The 26,043-nt window shown below is 54.5% G+C and overlaps 1 protein-coding gene across 3 annotated transcripts; it reads left to right on the top strand.

Moving 5' to 3' along the window:
- The first annotated feature begins 16,328 nt into the window (after positions 1 to 16,328).
- TBC1D24 (TBC1 domain family member 24) lies at positions 16,329 to 23,908 on the top strand. 3 transcript variants are annotated; one of them, XM_019713183.2, is made up of 8 exons: positions 16,329 to 17,293; positions 17,912 to 17,929; positions 18,444 to 18,602; positions 19,824 to 19,887; positions 20,971 to 21,066; positions 21,388 to 21,628; positions 22,012 to 22,182; positions 22,871 to 23,908. In XM_019713183.2, exons 1-7 carry the CDS (start codon positions 16,329 to 16,331, stop codon positions 22,164 to 22,166), a joined length of 1,698 nt encoding a protein of 565 aa, XP_019568742.2. In that variant the 3' UTR covers positions 22,167 to 22,182; positions 22,871 to 23,908. The 3 variants fall into 3 exon arrangements, with proteins under 3 accessions (XP_019568742.2, XP_019568741.2, XP_019568743.2); XM_019713182.2 differs by having other exon boundaries at positions 22,012 to 23,908; XM_019713184.2 differs by lacking the exon at positions 17,912 to 17,929 and having other exon boundaries at positions 22,012 to 23,908.
- Positions 23,909 to 26,043: the final 2,135 nt, after the last annotated feature.

Below are 26,043 nucleotides of genomic sequence, written 5' to 3'. Positions count from 1 at the left end.
CCCTGCCCTCAGTAGGGCCCCGCAGCCCCCTGCCCACTCGGCTCTTGCACCAGGGAACCGCTCGTGAGCCCCTGACCCTCTGCGCGGGGACGGGTCTTGGGCCGGCGCATGCTCCCGCCGCCCAGCCGTGGGGTGTCAGCGCGCATGCCCAGAGCCCGCAGCGGCCGAGACCCGCGGCGTTCGGGGTGGGCAGCCCGCGGCGCGTGCTCGGCGGGGGCGGGGCCGCGTGCGCGCATGCGCAGAAAAAGCCGGCGCGCAGCTCGGTGAACTGAGAAAGCGGTGCGGAGCGGCGCGGTGGTAGAGGTGGGTACGCTGCGGGTCTGGCGGGCGGGGGGCGTGGCGGCCCGCCACGGGGGCCGCGAGGCCTCGATGACTGGGGGGCCAGGTCGCCGGCTGTCACCGCGGTGGGGGCGTGCTGAGGGAGGGGGCGTGGGGGCCGGACTGCGGGGCCGGTCGCCGCGCAGGGGTTCGGGGCCCTCCGCGGTCCTGCGGACACCACTGCCCGCTTGCCCCCCGCGCCTCCCCGCGGACGGAGTGCCGTGCGGGGCGTGACGCGGGGTCGGAGCCAACCCGCACACGCACCCCAGCGGCAGGGCCGGTGCCCCTGACTAGCCGCGGTCTGTGTGCCGGCCACGCCAGGGCCAGGCGTCGGTCGGAAGGAGCTGCCTCTGTGTCACTCCTTCCTTGGGCCACTTTCCGACTCTGCGGGGTAGGAAATCCTCTTCTGGATTCGAATTTACAACATTCTTTGATAATGTTCTGCTGTTGAAGACCTACAGCCGTTCCCCTTACGGCCCGCTGCTTGCCTCGGGATGACATGCCCACCCAGCGACGGAGCCCTGTCTGGCGGGAGACAGAAGCGTTTGCACAGGGCCCCTGGGCACTGTGCTATTTGAGCTTTGAGTAAGCAGAGCTGGAGATTGGGGATAGGCTGCGTCTGGTCAGCCCCGCAGGGTTAGGGGGCCTGGGTACAGGTGTTCATCTGTGACCTTCCTCAGTATGGAAACAGACATGCTGTGAGCGTCCTGGGTTCCACTCGCTGGGCTGACATTAAGGGCCCAAGGTTGTCTAAGGACCACCTGGGCTGTGCAGAGGCACAGATTGACTGTTAGATTCGTGGTGCGCTGGAGAGACACAGGCTTAGGGGCCGATGTGGCTGTGGTTGTGATGCTGGTGGTGTGGTCTTTCCCCAGATGCTTATTCCCAGTCATTAGTCTGTCTGCCTTTCCAGGGCCAACAAAAGCACTCGAAGGTGGTTTTCCTTATTTCACTGTATGTTTGCTCCAGAGTCAGCAGGGACTTCCAGGCAATTGCAAAAAAAGACGATCCCATGATTCCTCAGACGTATAGCTATTTCCTGCACTTGAGGGTGAGAGCTCCATCTTTACTTTCTATCTTCAGCACATAATAGGCACCTGTAAATGTTTGCTTAATTGTCTTGAAGACAAGTAGGCAGGTGTTGTTTTTTTTTAAGGGATATAGGTTGAGAGAACCAAACCCAGATAAGATCAAGAAACCTCATAAAGGTGTTACAGTTCACAGAGGTTTACAGCCAATGGAATGACCCCCACATGGCTTCCTTTTATTCTGAACGTTGGTCCTCGTCTAATCTTCTCAGTCCTCAGATAAAACCTTTAACTGAAGCGCTTATCGGGTAGTGAGTGCTCTGTTTCGAAGCTTGTCTCTCCCTGTGAACAGAGCTGGAGGCCCGTCACATTCATCTTTGCTCCCTCATTGCCTGACTTGGAACGGGCAGGGGTTATCTCTGAATGGTTGTTGAACCAAGGTGCTAAAACTAATGTAGTGGTTTTCATCTGGGAGTAAGGGTGACCTTCAAGAGATGTATAAGTAATCTAGTAATCTAGGCAGGATTTTCATAACAATAATAAAGTTCACCCCCTGGGTCTGCAAGTTCACCAGTCAGGTGGGCCTCACCAGCTCTTGACCACACCTGCCAGCATTGTCCAGAAGGCCAAGTGACCTTGGGCACGCCTTGTTGCTTCTAATTCTCATTACAGTCTAAGCCAACTGCAGATGACATACTTAAGTGTTTGCTTTTACATGGTTTCTGGTTTAAAGTACATAAGGACAACAAAGCAGGTTATAAAAAAACGCTTAACATTTACCCGGTTCAATGTTTTACCTGTTTGAGCATACCTTTTCTGTTATGACAACTCTGTACATGGAAGAAAGAAGCCCTTTTTAACCCGAAGCAGCAATTTCGGTAGCTGTTTCAAGTGTCACCTTCCAAGTGGAGATAATATCAAGGAAACAAAAATCTTAGCTTTTTACTAAGAATCGACTTGAATTCATTATTCAAAGGTTTTTCATTCATTCTGCACAAGTTTATTGAACTTATACTGCACATGAGGAGGCCCTGTGCCCCATGTTCTGTGGCTACAAAGTTGAGTGAGTCTCTGTCCTTAAGGAGCGTACAGTGCAGTGAGGAGACAGGCCAGTGGCACCTCAGTGTGGCACTATGGGAGGTGCTCCCATAGAGGTGGACAGAGCTTGCTTTGGGCACAGAGTAGCATCCAGCTGGCCTTTGGTGGAGGTTCCTGTGAAGGAAAGAGCCATCCAGGCAAAGAGACAGTGTGTGCGAAGTAACAAGGGCACGGCCCACCTACCAGCTATTGGGAGAAGTGCAGTGGGTCGCTCTGGTGGTTGGGATAAAGAAAAGGAGAAGTTAAGGAGCTGGGCTGGCAGCAGATCTGGAGAAGTCCTGAGTACCAGGCCCGAGTTTGAATGTTACCAAGAGATCTTGGGTCTGTGAATGACTGATCAGATTGTGTTCTCCACAGGTGACCGGACAGAGGTGTCCAGGATGGGTTGATGAAGCGCTGCACTGGATCGGGGGTGGTTAAGGGGCCACTCTAGCAAGCTGTAAGGCCCAGCACCAAGGAAGGACAGTGGGGTACAGAAAGGAGAGCAAAACCATGAGACAAGTAGCTGTAGGGATGGGCGAAGGGCCAGGGAGAAAGGAAGTCCAAGATTGGGTGATTGGCAGCTGGGTACATGCCACATACACAGCATGCAGGAAGGGGACAGGCTTGGGGGCAGGTGATGACTTTTAGTTAGGACATGTAGAACTGAGGTTGGTAAGACTTCCCAGCAGTAGATGGATATGTGTTGGTCTGGCACCAAGGAGAGAACATTTTGGAGACTCCTTCCTGTGTGGCAATGGAGCCGGGGGCGGGGTGGTGTAGGGACTTCCCAGGAGACTGGGAGTGACAAGACTGAACCCTGGAGGTATCTAATCTGTTATATGTGTAAAACACAGACTAGATAAGCTAACAGAAGGCGGATTAATAACCCCTTACCCTTTTGGGGTATGGGACAGGATAGTACGCTTTTTACTTCTGTGACAAAGCCCCGGTTTGTTGGTTAGAGGAAACAGCAGGGTGTAAAATGCGAAAGGTATAAAATCACATGGTTGATTCCAGGGACCTTCCCGTCTCGTGTGTTTATTTGCCTTTTGGGAAACTTCCAGATTGTCATTGATCTCAAAGGACCGTATTTCCCTCCAGACCAAGGGTTGGTACTCTCAGCATTCTCACAATTAGATCTCTGAAAAAAGACCTTCTAAGGCCCAGAGATAGAGCCGAGGTTGCAGAATTCTCGGGATCCCCCCTCTTTCCTTCCAGGACCCCAGTTTCTGTGTGGTACCTCAGCATTAGCAGCAGGTGCGACTTTGGAAAGACTCTTGAGGATACAGAGGCCAAATGTGTGGTGGTTCCTCCCCAGTCTTTCTCCCACACTGAGAGGTGGTGGGGGGTAGGGTGAGGAAAGGCTGATATTGCGAAAGGAGCGCCTGTCTGTCCACAGGGCTGGCCCAGCTTCTGGATAAATGCTTGGGCCATTAGCAGTTATTTTTGTCTCTGATAACCATCTCCCTTAGGGGTTGTGAGACAAGATCTCATTCTGTCCTGTACAGTTATGTCTCCCTGCCTGATTGGGGACTGCGCAAGGGTCTGCTGGCAGGGGGTCACATGTAAGCTGTCATGGTTTCTCCCTCTATCTCAACCAGGTGCACTTGCGCTCTCCCTCTTTACAGGTGATTGAAAACACACTGCACATGGCTCGGCTTGTTTCCCATAATCTGAAACTGTGTGTCTACCTAATTGTCACACAATTTTAATGGGGTACCACATACATTGAGGGTTGTTTACGCATGCGTGATTCTGTTACTAATCAGAGCCCTTCCCTGTGTAGTGTTCTAAATGTAGAACCAAAAGCTCCCCTCCCCTCTGTCCCTTCAGCTTTTCCTTGAATCATTTTGCCCTTGTTCCCTCCTTCTCCTTTGTGATTCCTTTTCTGGCAAGGGACATTCCAGCCTTGTATCTTGGTAAACCTGTGGGCCTTAAAAGGATCTCGTGTATACATCAATCCTGCCTCTGGCATCTTTCCCCGCCTTCATGGTCTGCCCCCTCCCCTCCTCCCAGCACGCAGGAGCACCGAGCTTTCTGGGCAGCCCAGTGTACCCCATGCCTCCCTGTCTCAGGCCCTGTCGCTTCTTAGAGCCTGTGAGGCTGGACTGTAAAATTGTCTTTTAATCTGAGCCACAAATGGCACTCACCATTGGGCTTCCCAGCCCTGCGCAGCTGTCTCTGAGGGCCTGTCCTGTGCCCACGCTGATTCTACCGCTTCTTGCCACCTCATCTTTCAGGATTCAGCTGAGGCAGCACTGGCTCAGGAAACCTTCCCGATCCCTCTTTCCTCATGGGCTGGGGACCCAGACACCCTCTGCTTTCTTCTCATAGCACCTGAGTTGGCATGGCCAGTGTACCCATGGCCCCTCAGCCAGAAGCTCATCGAGAGAGCTGCATTTGAACTTCTGACAGGCAGCAGACAGATGGGCAGCTCTTGGTACACCAGCATTCAGGAAGCATCTCGAATGCCTATTAAAATGTTTAAACCTGCAAGACTCCCTCCTAGCCTGGCTCTGTTGTCAGGTCTAAAAATACTTGTGGAGAACCTGCTATGTACCTGGCCTTCCGAGGCATATCTGTTGAAGGCAGCTTGCTTGGAATTCTGACCAGTCAAAATTCTAATGCCGCTGACAGCGGAGTTCCTCTGATCCTCGTTCTCGGCAGCTGGCTGGTTTATCTTGTGCCCTTGGGGGAGGGGGAGTGTTTTCCCAGACCTGCTGTTGGGAGGACCTTTTGAACTCAGAAGATAAAGATCCTGAATTAGCAGAGCCCGTTCCAACGCAGCCCCTGCCTGTGGGTGGACCAGACAGGGCAGGGAAAAGGTGTTCTGCCCCAGAAAGAGTTGCAGGGAACTGTTTTGAGTGGCTAACAAGGTTGGGACTCTGCCCTGCCTGGGGCCCCATGCCGAAGGCTCAGGCGCCACTGGAAGACCTCCATTTGAACTTCTGACAGGCGGCAGGCAGGTGGGCCAGCCAACCAGCCTGCAGGTGCGGTGACTAACGCCTACTGTTAATGGTTACACCCTTTGTACCTGGCACGTGCCCTCCATTGTATGCTACTAGCAAAGCGGCCACTATCAAGTTCCCCAGTAACCGGCTGCCTGATAGTCACTGTGGAATGCCAGTTGCCATTAATATTTGAAAAATCCCTGTGCTCTGCTTCTGGGCTGAGGCAGAGCATGGCCTGCCTTCCTGTCATGTGAAGATGCCTGCTGGGAAGGTCATATGCCTAGAACAAGTTGGTGAATGTTCCCTGTTGTTATTATTTAGAATTAAATTTTCTTCTTGGGCACAGGTAGTTTGGGATTTTTCTGAGTCTCCATCTGTTTCCTTCTTTTGTTTTTTTGATTGGGTACCCTGGGTATGGTGTGAGACAGTTACCGTGTTTCCCCGAAAATCAGACCGGGTCTTATATTAAGTTGTGCTCCAAAAGACGCATGAGGGCTGATGTTCAGGGGATGTCATCCGGAAAAATCCTACTAGGGCTTATTTTCCGGTGAGGTCTTATCTCCAGGGAAACACGGTAGGCACAAAAGTATAGTAGAAGAACTGGACTCATGAGCGTGTCATCACAATGGCATGGCAAGAGTTAAACCAGATTTGGACAAGGAGGGGTAGCGTGCAGCCAGGGTGCCCTCAGCCCTGCCCAGGAGGTCGGGACGGGCTGATGAAGGAGGGGGCATGTAGGCCAGCGCTTGAAGCAGATTGGACTGAGAGGAGAAAGGAGAACAGGGCCTTTCTTCCTTCCCGACTGTGAATGTGTTCCTGTGTGTGTGGCATGAAGGCTGCAGAGGCTCTTTGGAAGGCAGGGAGGGTGGGGGACCAGGAAATGGTTTCAGGTAGAGAGTGGGGCAGAGTGCGTCGGGCATCAGAGCTGAACCTGTTGGAGTCACACAGCGTGTGCGAAGGATGGGAGGTGTTCAGGAAAGCGGTTGGAGATTCGGACTTGAGTTCACAAGAGGCTTTTAGGCTGAGACAAGGATGGACTCCTGCAAAAGGGACATTAAGAGACAGGCAGAGGAACAAGAACAGCGGCAGCCAGAGAAGTGGGACAGACAGACACGAGGGAGGGGTTTCACGAGGCCCTGCCAGAGGAGAACCGAGGGCGCTGGGGTTGGCTGTGGGTGCTTCAGGGTGATAAGGGCCCAAAGGTGTCCGTTACACCATCTGGCAGCTGGGCAGTAAAGGTCCCACCTTTATCGGTGTGGCTTGCTTTTGCGAGAAGGTTGACTGGGAAGGAACGCAGGGGGAGAGGCAGAGCTGGAGTGGAATGTCGGGTTCTGTGGGTGACTATTTTGGGGTCTGTCTGTAACAGAGCGAGAGCATTAAAGATACAGGAGTGAGAACGGGCCAGGAAGGAGGGACAGTGGGGGGCTCTGTTCTGGGCCTGCGGATTTCCACGTGACAAAGAAATGCTCGCTCCTCTCAGCGGGAGATGTGGAGTCCCCAGGAGGTGAGGGCCAGGGTTAGGGAGGACAGGGAGCTCCTGCCTGGCACCCCATTCTCGGGAGAGGAGGGCAAGGGGCCAGGTAAGCTGGTGCAGGGAACAGGAGAGGTGTGCCAAGGAGGGCTGCCAGGTCTTGTGCAGGGCAGCGTCATTTTTCCTTCCTCAGTTGGTCTGCGAGCACAGAGAAGCACATTGTCAGTCTGGCTTTTCCTGAGAGTTCTGCCGGTGGCCGAGACAGGAGCACAGGATGGGCTACGTGGAACGGATCGAGGCTGAGCAGGCAAAGACATAAAGCCACGAGCAGCTGGTGGATGAGGGTGGGAGGAGGGCAGGGAAGCGCTCTAGGAAGGGGTTAGGAGAGAGTGGGGCATTCGATATTCGACCTCTGGGTGGAGTGGTTTCTGGGGCTGACCAGGGTTTGGATAAAATGGTAGCAATGTAAAGGCTTCTGAAGGCGAGAGGAGCTTTGCATCAGGGCTGCCCACTGAACCCCTAAATGCCCTGTAATGGTGGCAGCTGAGGGAAGGAGGCCATGAGCTGGAATGCGAGGAGGCCAAGTCCTGGGGAGGTTGTGGAGCGGGGTGCAGGGTCCTGGGGGACCCCCGACAGGAGTGGGGCAGGTCCTGGGGGAGAGCTGCCTGCTGTTTGGCCAGGAGGAAGAAGGGTGCATTCTGGGAAAGGATGAGATGGTGGGGATTGTTTGCCACAGACAGGTTCCAGAGCAAGAAGAGAGGTGGGAAAGGGGGTGAGGGGGGTAAAGAGCCGGGTAGCAAGGTAAGAGAATGTGGGGGACCAGTGGCAGTGTCACCAGTGCCATCTGCAGAATTGGGGGTCATCCTACAGCTGAGGCCTTGGGGGGGGAGATGAGTGTCCTCCGTCAGGAGTTCTAGACAAAGTCCTGAAGCTGAGTCTCTGGGGGGGCGACAGCAAATTCCTGGGGTGGGACTGGGCATCTCCCTGGCCTCTCCCCCTGGGTAGGTGGGAGGACTGGGCCTCTCATGCGGAAATCAGACTTGACTGAGGCTTGAGAGGAAGCTTCCGGTATAACATGACAGGAGAGGGTGCTCATCACGGGCCTTGGGGTGCCCGTGATGCAGTTGGCACTGTGTGCCCAAGGCTTCTGCAGCTGCCTTTGGAAGGCAGGGCGGGTGGGATAACATGACAGGAGACGGTGCTCATCACGGGCCTTGGGTGCGCCTTGCTCTAGGCCTGCTCCATGCCCAGGCCTGTCCCACCCCTTCTGGTTGTCTAAGGTAGCTGGCCTCGGGGATACCTCCGTACCCCTCGCCTCCCTCCACCTTCTCCTTCCCAGAAGCCCTTCCAGCTGCCCCCCTGGACCTAACCCCTCCCGGAATGCTGTGCAAGCTGAGTTGCACTCGCAGCCACCCAGGCACACCCTCCCCACCCACACGCAGTCCCTTCCTTCCCTGTCCTGCTGCCACATCCCCCACCTGGCCGGCTGCCTCATAGCACAGGCACTCTGAGCATCTCCTTCTCAGGCAGAGAACACGTCCTGTGTATGTCTTTCTCATCCCCAGACCTCGCACACCTGCGAGCCGGCGTGGGGTGCCATCACCGCTGCATGCCTGTCCCCTGATGCCAAGTAGGTGTCAAGGGCTTCGGTCATTGTGCTGTGTCCTGGCCTGCTCCCCGCTGCCAGCTCCACCTCACTGGGGATTGCTGGTCCCTAAGGTAGAAGGACTGCCGAGAGAGCAAATGTTCTAATTCGCTCTGGGAAACGGACAGGAGTGAGCATTGCTTTGTCACGTGGACGCCTCAGGCCCAGAACAGAGCCCCTCGCTGCCCTCCTTCCCGTCCTCATCGCCAGGCTGGAGCCGCAGCCTCCTTCCTCGTTGTTCTTTGTTCCCCGGTCCCACTCCTGGGAGACGGATGTAGGATTACTCAGACGGGAGAGGAAGAACTGAGACACAGCAGCTGACACCAACAGCGCATCCACCCTGTCGTGTGGCACCGTGACTAAGGCCCAGCCAAGCCGAGCCCCGGGTCCTTGGACCACGAGCTCTTCCTGCAGCCAAGGTGGGGGGGTAATCAGTCCCCTGCTGGGTAGGGGGCAGTAGGAGTGGGTAGAAATCCTGGTGAATGCCAGCTTCCCTCTGCACAAGGGTGCCTCTTGCCCAGTGGGACCACAGTTGGCCCTTTGGTGGCATCTGGGAGTGTAACCTGTAGCCACCTGTGAGGTTGAATGGGTGACAGAGAAGTTCAGGAGCCAACGTGGGCATCTGTGCCCAGGGCTGGGTGTCCAGACAGGACCTCAGCACAGCAGCCCAGGGTTCAGCTTCCAACCCGAGCTGCGCTGACATTCGCCTGAGAGTATCTGTGTCATCACAGGCATTTTCAGCTCCAGCAAAGGGCTGCCTCTGCCCCACCGCAACCCCACCCCTGGGCCACAATTCTGTCTTCATTGCTTGGGCTGCCCCCTGCCATTGGTCACCTCATCTGGTAGAATCCAACCCACAGTCAGTCTCTTGGGTCCCCCCCTATGTTCTCCATCCTCCCTGACGAGCCTTGGCCTAGCCCTCCTCATGCCTCCTCTGCCAGGGTTTATTTCCCCAAAATGCATGTCACCTTCCTCTTAGACTCTCCTCCTGCTCCCTCCTGTGCAGGAGCGACGTCCCTTCTCCTAGGACAGCTGGCACGCAAGGCCCTCGGACCCTGCCCTTGGACCCCCTCGTCCCACCTTCAGCCGCCCAATACTGCCTGCCTGAGGCTCCCCAACTTGCTGTGCTCTCCCTCATGCCCTGCCGTGGGCCGACTCCCCAGCCTTACGGTACACTCAGGGTACACTGTTCGCTCTGCAGTGCCCATGTGGAGCCAGCGTCCTCCCTGGGGGCCTCCCACAAACGTCTGGCCTCACAGCACCTCCTGCTTGGGCTGTGATCATGCGTCTCTTCCAGAGCTCTTTTACCCTCTTATCCCAGTGCCCTGCCCAGGACCCCGCACAGAAAAGCCAACTCAATAGAAGTTTGTCAAATGAACAAGAGTTTGGGGCAAAAGGAGTTGTGATGGGGTCCTGGGCCCCCCAGGAACGGTGTCCTGGACGGGAGGCACAGCATCCAGTGTGGGCAGGTGGTTAAGGTGGAATCACCAGGCATAGTGTGAGGGTCTGTGTCACATGAAAGTGAGTTTGTTTTCAATGCACGGGTCTCATGACTCATCAGACCTGGGGTGTTTTGGGGCAGCAGCGTAGCATTGAGGAGCCGGTCCTGAACTTGTTGAGAACGGAGCATGAGTGGGGTTGGCTGTCCTGGGTGGGAGAGGGCTCTCGGGTACTGTGGCGTTGCCATGAGCGCTCTGGAGGCTGACAGACCAGGGATGGTTCTCTCTGCGCTTGGGGATCCCCAGGTACCTACCTCTCTGTATCCCAGTTTCCTCATCTATAAAGTGGAGCAAATCCCTGTGCCGTGGAGTTGCCCTCAGGATTAAAGGATATAGAAATGCAAAGCCAAATCGCCTGAAGCCAGCAGCTGTGGAGTTTCTGTTCAGCCGTCCCTAAGGATAAGGTTACAGGGGGTTCCTAGTTGAACCCCAGCTGCTTGGTCCTGTTGTCTCCTGCCCGACTGTCCACAGTGAGGTCTGGCCCTTCCTCCTGTATCGCTTCCCCTTGTACCCTGCTCCTGCTCAGCAGTTCTGGAGGGCTGCACACAGAGCAGCTTGCCACCACCCTCTTTCCATGTGCACGCTTTGGGGGGTTCTCTACAGCGCTGAATGGGGCCCCTAACACATTGGGTCTCCCCAGAGTCCGATGTAACCTTGGCAGACCCAGGACAGGGTACTTTGGCCAGAGGGAGCACTGGTCATGACAGGACAGGGAGCTGGACGGCGGTGTCACTGACATAGCAAGATAATATTTTGGGGAAGTAGAGGTCACTCATTTCCACGTAACGTTTTTATTTTTCCTGAAATAGTTGCTTCTCATTAGGTAACCTGACCTCTCAAAACAGGCACAGTATTTGTGAAGAAAAGGGATGTGACGGTCACTGGCCAGGGCTTCCTGGGTGAGAAGCAGCAGCATAGCAGGGAAGGGGAGGCAGGTCTGTCAGAGAGACCACTTGGAGGGCCCATCCCTGAGAGAGAACAGGGAACCTGTGGACCTGGGGGAGAACCTGGGTGGCGGCCTCCTGTGGCTGCACCTCTCCCATGAGGAGGGGGCGTGCGTAGGCCCTGCGACATGTTCTGATCAGGCCTTGTCTCACTGGGACCCCGTCACTCCCCAGATATCTCTGAGCCAGTGCCAGCCTAGGAGACCCCCAAGGAGCAGTAACAGTGAGAGGCCCTCGGGACATCTGAGCCGCCCTGGCATGCCAGGCTAGGCTGAGTGCTTTCTATAAACAGTCTCAGTTAATCTTGACAACAATTGGCTTTTGAACACATCCATTGGATCGCATCCCTTCACTGCTTCCCACTGAGCTTAGAATAAAATCCATAACCTCTCCCCATGCACGATCCAGGCTGTGGGGCCCCACTGCTCTTGCCCTCGCTCACTGTGCTCTGGCCGCCCTGGTGCCCTTCTCTTCCTGGAGCGAATCAGGCCTGTTCCTGCCTCAGGGCCTTTGCACTTGCTCTTCTCCAGTGTGACCTTTCCTCATCTCTCTGGCTGCTTCCTTCTTGTCAATTCAGCTCAAGTTGGGAGAGGTCCACCCTGACGACCCTAGCTAAAGTAGCCACCACCCTCCAGAGGTGCTGCGTGGTGTTCCCACTACCCGAAATGATCACGGTCTGCAATTCCTGTGAGTCTGGCAGGACGTTGAGTGGAATTTTTCCTTTTTTCCCAGAATAGCAGGCTAGGCCGAAAGCTGAGAACAAATGACACAAAGTAAAGTTGATCCTTGAACAACTTGGGGACAAAGGGGCACTCCTGAAGAGAAATCAGGGTACGCCCCACCACCACCTGCACAGTCAAAAATCCACGTGTAACTTGACTCCCCAAAAACTACCTGATGACAACTAAAGACAAGAATCATTTTCCCCCCCTTGCTTCCGCCTCCCCCTACACTCCAGTTCAAGCCGTTGTTTCTCGGTCTAGTTGTGTAGGACACAGCTCCCTGGCCCAGGCTGGTATTTATGAGCCTTGCGCTCCCCCCGGGCTGAGGCAGGCAGGCCAACGCTGGTCGGCCCGCTCACAGCAGCTCACAGCAGCTCTCGCCGGCTGCCAGCTGCTCACAATGGCTGCCGGCCGCTCATGGCAGCCCACAGCAGCCCATACCGACCTCCAGCTGCTCACAGCAGCCCAGCTCCAGGGAGAGCCATTGTTCACAATCTTAGCTGTAGAGGGTGCAACTCCCTGGCCCATGTGGGAATTGAACCGGCGACCTCAGCGTTAGGAGCACGGTGCTCCAACCACCTGAGCCACTGGGCCAGCCCCCACAAGAATCTTTTTCGTTCCTTAAAATATAATCTTTGTTATCTCCTGTTTATGATTCTTCCCTAAGCTATTTCTTAAAGAAAAGAAAACAAAACAAAAACTTTACTAATAGCCCCCTGTTGACTGAAAGCCTCACCAATAACATAGTCAATTGACACATATTTTGTATGTTATATGTATTTGTATGCTGTATTCTTACAATAAAGAAAACTAGAGAAAATTAAATGTTATTAAGAAAATCATAAGGAAGAGAAAATACATTTACAGTATTAAAAAAAAAACCTTGTATAAGTGGACTTGTGCAGTTCAGACCTGTGTTGTTCAAGGGTCAACTGTATTTCCCTACATTTCAAGTTCAGGGAGCTACAGACAGGTGGGTCCAGCCCCCTCCCACAGAGCTGATGGAGAGGTGCCACCTCAGAGAACCAGCCCTGTCCCCACCCCCATCCCTGTGCAGTGAACTTGAAGGGGGCGGCTGGGTATGGCCTTTCGGTGAGTGCAGGGTTTGTGGTGAGAAACCGTTCCCGCCCTCCCACTCCCGGCACCTGCTGGCAGGGCTCTGGCTGGCCACCTGCCCTGGGCTGCCCGAGTGAGAGAGAGTGGGACGTCCCCGGCATCCCAGCCTGGAGTGAGAGCTCAGCCCTCCGGTGTTGCATGGGGACTAACGCCAGGTGAGACGGACCGTGTTTGTCGGCTCCGTTTTACAGACAGGTACATGCCACTTGGGGAAGAGCCATGGCTTGTCTGAGGTTCAAGCAAATGAGGAGTGAAGCTGGACTTTGAAGCTAGGCCTGTCTGATTGACGCTGGATCATTTCCCACATTATCTCCTGCCTCCCTTCTCTCCCTGACCTTTGTCAGGGGCTGCGGGACTGTGGCGAACAGGTAAAGCCTTGTTTCATGCGTTGGAACAGGTGGTGTAGACAGTGTTGTCAGATGGCTGCACGCTGCGGGTGGACTCACCAGGAGATAGCATCACTTCAACTCTAAAACTGAGGTCCAGAGTGTGAATAGCCAACCTGGCTGATTGTTTTTGATCTGTGTCCCGCCTCCTGACCCCCTTCCCAGTCACCAGCCTGAACCGTCTACCTCAGCTGTGAATTTGTGTGTAAATGGAAGAAAAGGCTTTGCAGGACATGCACTAACATAGCAGCAGTGGTCGGTTATCTTAGGGGGAAGCGGGAGTAGGACTGAAGGCATAACGTAAACAGGATTTTACATTTTTACTCTGTAATTGTGCAGTTGTGTAAAAAGAAACCTAAGGAAACCACCTGGGACCTGGTTTTATCGATGCCTAAAGAGGTCGTTGCAAGCCTGTTTGCCCGGCCCCAGGAACGCCAGGCTCTCTTTTTGGCTGGGGGCTTGGGGAGGAGGCCTGCGTGGGTCCAGGGGGCTCCCTCAGGGGCTCCTGAATGTGTCCTTCTCTTGGAGTCCCTCTGAGTCCAGCAGGTCCCTGGCCTACTTGCTGCAGTAAACACAACTGTGGGTCGTCTCTGAAGGAACTTTGCAAAGTGCAATAATTGCTTTTGGAGTTTCCAGTTTAATATTCAACCCGAATCTGATGCCAGTTGAGTGAGGGTTGGCGCTATCCTTCCCTGCTCTTGTTGTTTATAAACACGTTTATTGCCCTGAAAAGGAGCTGGTTCTTTTCACGCAAACAGGATGGGCCTGGGTTCCCTCCAGAGGTTAGTGGGCTCAGAGCCGAGAATGAAGGATTTAAACTGTAGGTAATTTCCACGTGGGAGATTGTGGAGGGCAGCCTCGGCGTGGCCATGGTGGTGAGTGGGCCTGTCAGCCGGACCTTCAGAACCTTGGGAACAAGGGGCTCCTCACTGCTTTCCCTCCCAGGACTCAGCCAACAAATCAACCCGCACTAGGGTTTCTTGTCTTCTGAGGAAGAAGGTTTCAGCACTGGCAGCAGGCCTGGTTCTGCTGTGGGCAAGGCTTTTCCAGTGGGACATATTAAATGGATGTTGTCAGAAAACCTTATTTTAATGAAGGTTTTCTCTGGGGAAGCCCCTATAAAAACAGAATCAATGCATAGACTGTGTATCCGAAGGAACTGGAAGCAGGGACCTCACTAGATATTTGTACACTCGTGTTCCCAGCTGCAGCATTCCCATAGCCAAAAGGTGGAAACAACCCAAATGTCCATCGACAAGTACATGGATAATAAATTACGTCCTATTCATACACAGAATATTATTTAGCCGTAAAAAGGAATGGAATTCTGATAAATAGAGACGGGCAGGGGTGAATAGTTGGAACATAGGGTTTTCAGGACCTTGAAAATGCTCTATATGACACTGCAAGGCAAATACATGTCATTTTACATTTGTCTAAACGCACAGAATGTGCAACACCAGGAGTGAACTCTCACTCATCTGTAGATTGTGGACGATTATGATGTGTCAATGTAGGTTCATCAATTGTAACAAATGTACCCCTCACGGTGGGGAATGTTGGTGATGGGGGCGGCTGTGCGTATGTGGGGCCGGGAGCATGTGGGAAACCTGTATCTTCCTCTCAGTTTTGCTGTGAACCTAAAACTGCTCTAAAAAATAAAGTCTTAAATTTTTAAAAAGGATATTCTGGTCAGTGAAATAAGCTAGACACAAAAGGACAAATACTGCATGATGCCACTAATATGAGGTGCTTAGAGTGGTCAGATTCTTAGAGACAGAAAGTGGAATGGTGGTCGCCAGGGGGCCGGGGGGCCGGGAATTAGTGTTTAATGGACACAGAGTTTCAGTTTGGGAAGATGAAAACGTTCTGGAGCTATCTGGTGGTGATTGTTACACAACAGTGTGAATGTACTTCGTGCCACTGAACTGTGTAGTTAAGACGGGTGAAATAGTCAATTTGTTATATGTATTTTGCCACAATAAAAACAAGACAAAAAAACCGCCACATCAAAGTGCTTTCTCAAGACATCTCACAATACAGGTTTTACACTGTAATTCTTTCTACTCAATGTTCTTAAGGTATTTGCTCTCTGTATTTTCAGATGGATGTTCTAGATTCAAGACAAACCGGAATGATCTGGTTCATTTAGCAAAACTCACTGAAGCAAACCCTTGTGACATCTCCAGGCAGTTGTACCATCCCAGATGGAAAGATTAGCTTGAGGTACGTGGAAGCCTATTGTACTTTTTACGCCGAGGACAGTAGCTTTTTGCAAAAAAAAGAAGTTAAATTGAGGTGTCCTGAGCAATAGACTTCCGGCCTGCTGTCCACCTGTAGTGACAGAGTCTCAAACCGCACATTTTATCCATTTTTTAATGTCTGCCTGAATTTCAGTAGTTGCCCCTAACGGGAGGCAGCACCAAGTCCCCCAGTACTTCTGGCTCATTTGGACAGAGAAATGTCTCACTTTGAAGCTGAGGCAGTTTCACTTCTTTCTCAGCCCTCGTGTCTGCTTTCCACCTGTGAGTCCCCTCTGGCGTGCCTGCCGGAACCCTAGCTGGCATTTTTAGAAAGTTAAGAGTCAGCTCCCGAATTCTAACCCGGGGCCGGCGGGTCAGAGTCGGTGTGTGTCTTCCTCAGGATGCACAGCTGGTAAAGGCTTGACGCCTTCGAGAACTGAAACGAAGCACCTCGTGACTTAAATGGGTCTTCGTAACCAGCGGCTCCTTTTCAGAAGGGCCCGCAGGCCGCAGGGAGGTGTGTGGGAGCCTGATGGCCGAGAGCTGTTTCCAGCAGGGTCAGGCCCTTGAAACCCTCCCTGGAGCTCGTGTCTAGCCTCTCGTTACTCATAATCTGTGTGACCTATTCCAGTTCCTGTAGAAGCCCCAGGAAAAGAAGTTAGACTCCAGAATTCATAGAGAATTCTCAGAATATCTGCTTATCTTCAATGGAAGCCCTAATGAGACTTTATAGAAAAAGTCAAACAAAAACATGTTCTTTAAAATGTGCCCCTTCATACACGTGTATTAAGTATGGTTTTTAATCCTACAGAGTGTGGGATGGCAAAGAGGTTAGCAGAAAAACCTCAGCGAGGGGGCTGCAGGAATTAGCTGCTCTCTGCCCCCTCCTGGCAGCGCAGCGCCCTCTGCCCGGCGCCCCTGCACTATGGACTCCCTGGGGTACAACTGCTTTGTGGACCGAGATAAGATGGACGCGGCCATACAGGACTGGGGGCCCAAGGAGCTGAGCGGCACCGAGCTGCAGGAGCTGAAACAGCTGGCGCGCCAGGGCTACTGGGCCCACAGTCATGCCTTGCGGGGGAAGGTGTACCAGCGCCTGATCCGCGACATACCCTGCCGCACGGTCACGCCCGATGCCAGTGTGTACAGTGACATCGTGGGCAAGATTGTGGGCAAGCACAGCAGCAGCAGCCTGCCCTTGCCCGAGTTTGTGGACAACACACAGGTGCCCAGCTACTGCCTAAATGCACGGGGCGAGGACGCCGTGCGGAAAATCCTGCTCTGCATTGCCAACCAGTTCCCCGACATCTCCTTCTGCCCTGCCCTGCCCGCCGTGGTGGCCTTGCTGCTGCACTACAGCATTGACGAGGCCGAGTGCTTCGAGAAGGCCTGCCGCATCCTGGCCTGCAACGACCCCAGCAAGAAGCTCATCGACCAGAGCTTTCTGGCCTTCGAGTCTTCGTGCATGACGTTTGGGGACCTGGTGAACAAGTACTGCCAGGCGGCCCACAAGCTGATGGTGGCCGTGTCAGAGGACGTCCTGCAGGTCTACGCGGACTGGCAGCGCTGGCTGTTTGGGGAGCTGCCCCTCAGCTACTTTGCTCGCGTCTTTGATGTCTTCCTGGTGGAAGGGTACAAGGTGTTGTACCGCGTGGCCCTGGCAATCCTCAAGTTCTTTCACAAGGTGAGGGCCGGGCAGCCGCTCGAGTCAGACAACGTGAAGCAGGACATCCGCGCCTTCGTCAAGGACATTGCCAAGACTGTGTCTCCGGAGAAGCTGCTGGAGAAGGCATTCGCCATCCGCCTCTTCTCTCGGAAGGAGATTCAGCTCCTGCAGATGGCCAACGAGAAGGCCCTGAAGCAGAAGGGCATCACCGTCAAGCAAAAGAGGTAGGCAGGCCCCTGGGGCTGCAGGGGAGCTGGTCTCTGGGCCGGCTGCCGGGGGCCCTCGTGGGGCGGTGCTCTAGTGCCATACATCCTGGGGCTTGGGACATGGGCTTGTCCTGCCAGCCTCTCGGTCTGCCTACTGCCAGCCAGCCATCTGTGTGTGGCTAGAAAACCGCGGGAAAGAGAGAGGGTCTTCCTGGCCGCAACCGCAGGCTGCGGAGGCAGCGGTGGGCACGGAAGGTGCGGGGTCCTGTCCCCAGGCTGCAGGCCCATGAGAGATGAAATCTGGGTTTGATGCGGGGTCAGCAGATCCGGCAGTGGGCTGGGCTGGCTGCGTTATTTCACCATAGCCCCTGCAGCTCTGGGCTCATTGGCTGGCCATGCTCGTGGCTGCTGGGCATGGCCCACTGGCCTGAGCACAGCACCCCAGGTAGCAGGGCTGGGAAGGGCCCACAGTATCCTGAGACCATCCCAGCAGCAGACGCTGTGACTGGAGGTGTGGGGGCCTGTCTTCTGGGCCAAAGGCAGGCGCGTCCTGGACATTAGTACTTGTCACTAACCTCTCCTTGTCTGTTTTATTTTTCTTCTTCTCCATGTCCATTGCTTCCTCCTGTTTTTCAGTGTTTCACTTTCTAAAAGGTAGGTCTGGAAAGCACGTCTCCATGCCTGGCTTCTCTCTGTCGCCTGGCCTGGCTGTCCCGGGGCCTGGCTGCTTGTGCTGGCTCTCAGGGCTGCCTTCAGCTGTGCGCCTCAGAGCCTAGCTGACGTTCCGGGACCATTTGTCTGTCCTTCTGTCTGTCTGTCTGCTCGGCTGCCTCAGTTGTGCTCTCTGCTGGTGCTTGGCTGGCCCTGAACCATTGTCTTGCCAGAGCTGACTCACTTTCTGTCCCCATTTCTTAGAGAAAAGGTGCTTTTGACCCCACCTGGGCTGGGCGTTCTCCCCTCTTAGTAAGGAGATGGGAGCGGGGCTCCAGGGAACAGCTCCACCATTTCTTCCTGAGGGCACGTAGGCCCAGGCTCTAACCTGGCTGAATAGGTGAGACGTTCCCTCCAGGCCCAGCTCCCAAGAGAGTCTCTGTACACCCCCGGGGCAGGCGGTGTGGTCAGGGCTGGGGTTGCAGCTGTGCTCTGAACCTCTCCCTGCTCTCCCCAGGCAGTTTGTGCATCTGGCTGTCCACGCGGAGAACTTCCACTCAGAGATTGTCAGTGTGAAGGAGATGAGAGACATCTGGTCATGGATCCCTGAGCGGTTCGCGCTCTGCCAGCCCCTCCTGCTCTTCTCCTCACTGCAGCACGGGTACAGCCTGACCAGGTAATGCCCAGGCGGCCAGGGGAGGCTGGGCCTGCCTTCCAGAGGCCCTGAGGCAGGTCTCCAAGACCAAACGGGGAAGGAGGGGCAGAGGGGGCCGGGGCAGAGCGAGCCTTGAAGTTGCCCAGCTTCTTGTCCTGCCTGTGCTTCCAGGAGGTCACACTGGAAATGGGCCTTTGAACCTGGGCACCTGGCTGAGGCCCTGCCTTCTCCTGGGACCATAGAATCAGGAAGGCCTTTTCTGGGCTTCTTTCTCACTTCCAGGCTACCCAAATTCAGGGGGCATCGCCATGCACGCCACAGCTCCAGGGCTGCATATAGGCATTGTGATGACCTGGAAGGCAGAGGAGAGGGTGACTCGAGGCTACAGGTCGTGTGGTTCACTACCCCCGCCCCACTTCTGTCAGTCCACGAGCAGGAACAGGTCAGCCCTGAAGCTGGGGCTGTGCCGGGTTCCCCCAGGGCACGTTGCCTCCCTGGCCGCTTTGTCAGGTGCAGCTACCCCCTTGAGCCTCAGATGGCAGGTGGCCTCAGAAGTTCTGGCTTGGTTCACAGGTGACCCAGCAGAGGTGACACAGGCAGAGCTGGCCTAGCCCTCGTGGTCGGCACCGGCTGCAGCCCCGTGCGTTATGGCACAGCTGGAGCGGCATTCACCCAGCCCCCACCTCTGTGGGGGGCCCACTAAAGGATGGCCAAGCAGAGTTGTCAGGGCCACCAGCCAAGCCCTGGGCACTTGGCACCTCCACAGCAGCAGCCTCAGACCTCCTCATGTGCTTCCTGCTGCCACCTGGCTCCCCTGTGCCCGGCCTCCCAAGAACGTTCCAAGCTTTCCTAGAGCGGGGACCTGTTCCTCTGGTTCTTGCTTCCCTGCAGCGCCTGGCATGTGTCTCTGCTGCTGGGGGCTCTTTGCCGCGCTGCTTCTCCCCACATCACACAGAGCAGACAGTCCTGGGCAGCTGACCTCAGCCTACAGGCCGCCTGGCCGGACGGAGCTCCATCCTGGCTTAGAAGAGTGCCCAGGCCGGTGTTGCCAGGTCCTTGGCCACTGTGCCTGGCCCCCAGGGGATAAGGACACACAGTTCCGAGGCCCATGCACCCCTACACAGCCTGGGTTTCTCAGCCACTTTGGGTGCTGCTCAGCAGAGGCTGGCTCAAGGTGGCACGGGGAGGGGCGCAGGATAACTGCTGCCCCTTAGGCCTGGCACATGTCATCTCTTCTGCCAGGTTCTATTTCCAGTGTGAAGGACACGAGCCCACCCTCCTGCTCATCAAGACCACGCAAAAGGAGGTGAGCAGGGACCAGCGGGAGACCGGGGTCCTGGCCTCTGAGTTCTGGGGAGTCTGCTTCTCCTGTGCCCCAGGAACGGTGGGTGGCCGGGCAGCCTCCACCAGCCTTCCTGCACTTAGGGGCACAGAGCAGAGCTGCCCTCCACAGAGAAGTGAGTCCAGCCTCCCCGTCTGATCCCCAAGTACCCAGGGCCGCCCTCTTTCCCCTGGGGGTGCAGGCCCTCCTGAAATAGCCTGGCTGCTTAGAGGAGCATTGCAGAAATGCCTAGTGAGCAAGGCCCTGCCTCTTCCCGCCGCGGTGGGCCAGTGCCAGGTGAGTCCGCTGCCTTTACCTGCCTCTGCCCCCGACAGATAGTTCTCAGGGCCTTGTTCTCTGCAGTAGCTAGCCCCTGGAAAGTCCCCTGGGACATCTAGGGAGGTTGGAGCTCAGGTGTCCCGTCCTGGGGTCGTCTGCGTGTGGTAGAGGCTTCCTGTTCAGTGGCTCCCAAACCTGCACCCATGGCAGTTTTAGGTTCCTCACCCCATTACAGAATCTGTGTGTGTGTCTCCAGGAGGAGTCTGGGCATCTGTGTCATAGCAGATGCCTGAGTGTCAGACACTTTGGGCAAACCTTGCAGCCCCTAGAGGGTCTTGATTCTAACGGTGAAATCAAGCACTTTACTGGCTGCCAGGGTGTTGGGGAATGTTGTGGAGTGGCCAGACCTCCTGGAAGCCTCCATATAAAGGGCCTCCCTGAGGCTGATGCCCAAAACCAGAGTGTGGACATGAGGCTTGTTCCCGTGAGCCTTGAGGGCCAAAGAGGGAAACGAAAGGAATATATCCCAAACGAGCTAATGGAGGTCCGGGCAGCCACCCTGTCTCACCCCAATCACTCACTGCCAGTCCCATGTCCTCCAAATTCTGTCTCCTCACACCTCTCTCCACCTCCAGCCCTTGTACCTCAAGTCGGGGTAGGGAGTGCTGCAAACCCCCATCACCCCACCGCCCCGGCTGTGACTGTACTACAGCGCCTCGGCAGGCCCTGAATGAGGGGCTGCGCTGCAGGCCTGCAGGGCACAGCCTCACTCTAGGCCTCTTCCCCCAGGTGTGTGGAGCTTACCTGTCAACAGACTGGAGCGAGAGAAACAAGTTTGGCGGCAAACTGAGCTTCTTTGGGACTGGAGAGTGCTTTGTGTTTAGGGTGAGTAGATCTATCTACAAGAGCTCTGAGGTCACCAGGCCCAGCACTGCCATCAGCCCCGCTCACATGACCCTGTTTACAGTCGTCATTGCAGTTACCCTACAGGATAACCTCCCGTTTCCTTCTGGTTTGTGCTCATTAGACCATGAGCTCCGTGAGAGCAGGAAGGCTCTTACCTGCCCTGTGTGGCACTGTCCCCCCAGCCTCAGCACAGGGCCTCGCACACAGAGGGCTCCGGTGAAGATTTGTGGGAGGAAAGTGGGGAGAGGGGGCCTTGCGGGTGCCACATGCCAGTTCCTCATGCTGCCCTTTCACCCTTAGCTGCAGCCTGAGGTCCAGCGTTACGAGTGGGTGGTTATCAAACACCCGGAGCTGACCAAGCCAGTGTCCTTGGAGACCGTGGCCTCTCCGTCCCTGCTCTGCCACTCCACGTCCTTGTCATCGTCCGCGTCCTCAGACCCTGCTGACCGCCTCTCACCCTTCCTGGCCACTCGGCACTTCAACCTGCCCTCCAAGACCGAGTCCATGTTCATGGCTGGAGGCAGTGACTGCCTCATCATAGGTGGGCAGCGCCCTCCACCTCAGGCTGGGCTCACGAAGCCTGGGAGCAGGGTGCGGGCTCATGGATGACCAGCCATTGCTGGCCCAAGTGACATGTGCCTCACTCAGGCAGGGCCCTGGTGACGGCAGAGGAAGCAGGCATGAGGGCCAGGAGTGGGGACAGCCGTGCTGGGTAAACGAGCTGGGAAGAGGGGGGCGTCTAGCCTGGAGCTTGGACCCTGGCTGAGGGCTGGTGGGCTTCGGCAGGTCGAAGGTCAGCGCTGTGGTTTTAGAGAGGCCTCTGGCAGGGCCGGGGCAGGGATAGTGGAGGTGCTCAGGGCGGGAGGAAAGCGCCTCGGGGGCCGGGACAGACAGTGGGGCAGCCACTGACTAAGCCTCCTGCAGGTGGAGGCGGCGGCCAGGCACTCTACATCGACGGGGACCTGAACCGGGGCCGCACGGGCCACTGCGACACCTTCAACAACCAGCCCCTCTGCTCTGAGAACTTCCTCATTGCTGCCGTGGAGGCCTGGGGTTTCCAGGATCCTGACACCCAATGACAGGCCTGCACTGACGGTGACGGAGCTGCCACTGTGGGGGGGTCGGGGGGGCAGTGGCCAGGCCCCCTCTTCAGGGAGGAGACAGTGAGTGAAGACCCCCTCTACATGCATGGACAGCGTTGGGTGCAGCTGGGGCTCTGGTGCTGGACAGAAGTGGTAGGGGCTCCGTTGGCCAGGCCTGTCCCTCCTGGCCCTGCTGGGACCTGCTCAGACTTGCCATTGCCTCCACCTTGGACTCAGGCCCTGGCTGTCCTCTGTGGGGGCGTCCTGTGCCCAAGGCCTGGAAGGGGCTTCGTCTTGCAGCCCCTGAGCCTTCCTCCCTTGGTGATTGAGAGGGCTGGGAAGGCAGAAGGAACCTGCAGCCAAGTGTGGGTGTATGGCACCCCCTGCTGGTGCCTCTCAGCATGGCTCCCATGCGGGATCCTGCAGCCTCCTGCCTGGCCTGCTGCTGTGTGTGTTGGTCTGGAGAGGAGAAAGGTGCCCTGGGGACTGTTTCTTGGCAGGAGCGTCTGCCTGGGGCTTCTGACCTAGTTCTCTCCTCCCCACACTGGCCTCCTGGGGCCGCCTCTTAGACAGTAGCCACAAGGTGAAAGCCGGTGAGGAGGAGTAGATCTGTGCTGAGCTCTGGGCCCTCCCAGGGGAGGGCCAAAGGCCAGTGGAATGAAGGGCCAAAAGGGACATCATGTGTCCTTGTGTTTCTGCAGAGCCTGAAGCTTCTGATGGGTCTCGTTGTGTATTCACACTTGGAGAGGCCACCCAGGATGGCCAGGGGAGGGCCCTCTGGACCAACCCCAAATCAGCCAACTCCGTTTCCAGGTGCTTGCCTGGAGAAGCCTGGACCCATGGCCCCTTCTCCAGCCCTTTTCCTCTCCAGATGGAGCCTCCTACAGTCTCTGCAGTGGCCCCATTTCTCCTCCATGTCACTGCAGTGACCTGGGCCCCAGGATCCCATCCAGACTCCTCAGAGTGGCGTGCTGGTCTTATCCAGCCCTAGCCGCCTCCCCTTCATCGGGCCCACATGCCCATGTACCAGGACTGCACCCTCCCCAGTTCCCTGCCCATGTGACACCTTTACCACGCACCCGTTTGCATGGCATGTGTCCTCCCTCTGTATCCCTCTCAGCTCTGTGGTCGGCCACATAGCATGGTTTTCTTGTGCTGCCACCTCCCCCTTTTGTGCTGCCTGGTCCTGCACTGGGCCCATGCACAGTAAGTGCCCCGTGATCTCCCTCAGCTGGTTCTGAGGGCCTGGGCACCCTGGAGAGAAGAGGAGAGAAGCAGACAACAAGTATGTGTGCTGTGGCAGCCTGGGCTACCGGTGCCAGGGGGCCCTGCCCCCCAACCCAACCCCACTTGGCTCCAGCCAGCGCCCTCAGTGCCCCTGTATCCCCTGCCCCTGCCCATCTATACACCGTGCTTCCTGTGTGCTGTTCGTCCTCCCTCTGCCCACCCACTCAAACCTCTGAGCCTGGCCACAGTGGTGCTGAAGGAAGGACCAGGAACCTGTGTGGCCTTGGCCAAGCCAATGAACCTGTTTGGAACTCAGTTTCCCCAACTGTAAAATGAAACCAGTCATCCTCCTCTGCTGACCCCACGGGACTGTTGAGAGCCTGTGAGGGGCGAGGTGCTGTCACCATTCACCCCCTCAGACCACTGCAGCCCTTGCCACATCCCTTTCCTCTGAGCCCCCCCGGCCCCAGCCTGTATTTTGGTGTTCATTAAACACTGTCTCATTACATGAACTCCAAGCGTCCAAGTTTGGTCTCTTCCACCAGAGGGGCCTCCAGGGGTTACAGCCAGACGTGTCACCTCCGCCAGATGTGTCACCAAATGGGGTCCAGGAGGCTGCACCCCACAATGCTTGGCAATGCTCTATCACTGGAACATTGAAGACCTTTTTAAAATACAGCCTCTTAGAAGCAGCTGAAGGAGTAATTTGAACACTATTTGCATGGCTCCCTCTGCAAACTTCCTGAACTGGGGGATTCTTTCTGGTGAGTAAGTCCAGAGGATTCTCTGGCTGCCCCAAGGGCTCCCTGAGCCTTCTCAGAGATCCAGCCCAGGGACAGCAATTGCTGCTTAGTCATATTTCTGTATCATGAGATCTTTGCGTGTGCATGCAAAATAGTCTCTTTCTTTGAATTTCTTCTTCCAAATTTAGCTAAACTAAAAGTATTCTCTACTATTCTTGATTATTTATTATTAGCTTGTGATGTTAAAAATTAGCCAGTTTTATGGAATTGCACAGTGAATTATTTGTTTTTCTAGAAATGTTTAGAAGTTTATTTTAAAAACAAAAAATTCAATATACTTTAGTTCATTCGGTAATTCATTTAAATGAACTGAATTCCTTTTGGGCTTCAGAAAATCAGCTTTTCAAAAATAAGTTTTAATACAAGAGTGAGTCATTTATATTATATTAATATTTCAGAGTTTTAATTATTGAATTAAAATCAGTGTTTCAATTTTCCTATTTTTATAAGCTGTATGCTTAATTTTTTAGTTTTTCAGGGCAACTTGTTTTAGAAAATTTTAGAAGATTTCCGAAGGCCTTCACATTTTTCTAATCCATTTCTGGAAGCCATAAAGCCTTTATAGTCTCCTTAAATATTTTATATTTAATAGATTCAGTTTTTGTAGCTCTTTATTTTGAAATAATTTTAGATTTACAGAAGAGTTGCAAGGATGGAACAGAGTTCCCATATACTTTTTCCCCCACTTTCCCGAGTGTTAATATTGTATGTTTATCAAAACAAAGACATTAACATTGCAATAGTGATATTTACTTAAACTACAGTCTTTTTTCCCCTGAGTTTTTCTATAGTCCTTTTTCTGTGCCAGGAATAGATTTCATTTTTACAGATATTTACTTTCCTACATATTTATTAAATCCAGAATGTCATCAAATTCACAAGACTAATACTGGTCAAAAAAAAAATTGCCACTAATTAGGCAGTACAGCGACTGTCTCAGTCATGTAGTCATGTATCTTGAGTGTCCTCATCTTCCGCCTAAGTGTCTTGTTTGCACGGAGAGGTTACCAAATGGAGCAGTGGTGCCATGTATACCTCACAATGCTTCTCCCGACAACACCTAAGTTATGCAGAAAAAAAAGCACAAGGATTTAAAAAAAATAAGCTGGTGTTAAAAAAAAAAGTTACCGTCTTCATTATATTAGCGTCAGATTGTACTCGAGAAGTTAGGTACAGCGGCCTATGATTTGTTGGCAAAGATGAAATGCCTCACACACTTGCAGACACCCATTCTACGCAACCATGTAGAATTTGTCAACACTGCACTTGGGACTGAAGAAGCAAAATCAGTGAACACACTGACCCGTGACATGACAGAGACACACCAACCAACAAAACCTCCCACTTCCAATTGCTGAGTCCGCAGGCATATTATTATCTGGCTGCTCCGTTAGTTTCACCAGTGAGAAAGCCATTTTATGGGCAAGAAGCGACCCAGCCGCAGGGAACAGACAGGTAGGTCTGATCTGGTCCAGCGCGGCCATCGACAGGGAGCCATCGGCCAGCTCATGGAGTCGGAGCAGTCCCCATCCATTTTTATCTTCGTGATGACAGACAGGAGCAGACCCCTGCTCTATTTCATACTGCAGGGCATTGACTGGCAAAGGACACGGTTTTTCAAAAACTTACAAGCTACAGCTCGAAAAGAGTTGTGAATAATTTTACCTCTAGTAAAATTATTACTAGATGGTTATTGGCTGAAAAATCGATAACTGGACTGACACCTGGGAACATCTGTGCTAAAAAGTTGTGAGGACCATGTAAAAATTAATGTGTAGTGAGCGAATGTGTGGCTTTGCAGCAAAATCCAACATGGAAAAGTGAAAATAGTAATTTAGTAATAT

Source organism: Rhinolophus sinicus, linkage group LG18, assembly GCF_036562045.2.
Source record: "Rhinolophus sinicus isolate RSC01 linkage group LG18, ASM3656204v1, whole genome shotgun sequence".
In the NCBI taxonomy this organism is placed as follows: domain Eukaryota; kingdom Metazoa; phylum Chordata; class Mammalia; order Chiroptera; family Rhinolophidae; genus Rhinolophus; species Rhinolophus sinicus.
This window is presented reverse-complemented; position numbering and strand designations above follow the sequence as displayed.

What these genes read in the sequence shown, in the direction of transcription:
- TBC1D24 (XM_019713183.2), top strand. Translation starts at nt 16,329, where the DNA reads ATGGACTCCCTGGGGTACAACTGCTTTGTGGACCGAGATAAGATGGAC. An exon ending in TCAAGACCACGCAAAAGGAG is followed by an intron (nt 19,888 to 20,970) that starts GTGAGCAGGGAC and finishes CTCTTCCCCCAG; the next exon opens with GTGTGTGGAGCTTACCTGTC. An exon ending in GAGAGTGCTTTGTGTTTAGG is followed by an intron (nt 21,067 to 21,387) that starts GTGAGTAGATCT and finishes TTTCACCCTTAG; the next exon opens with CTGCAGCCTGAGGTCCAGCG.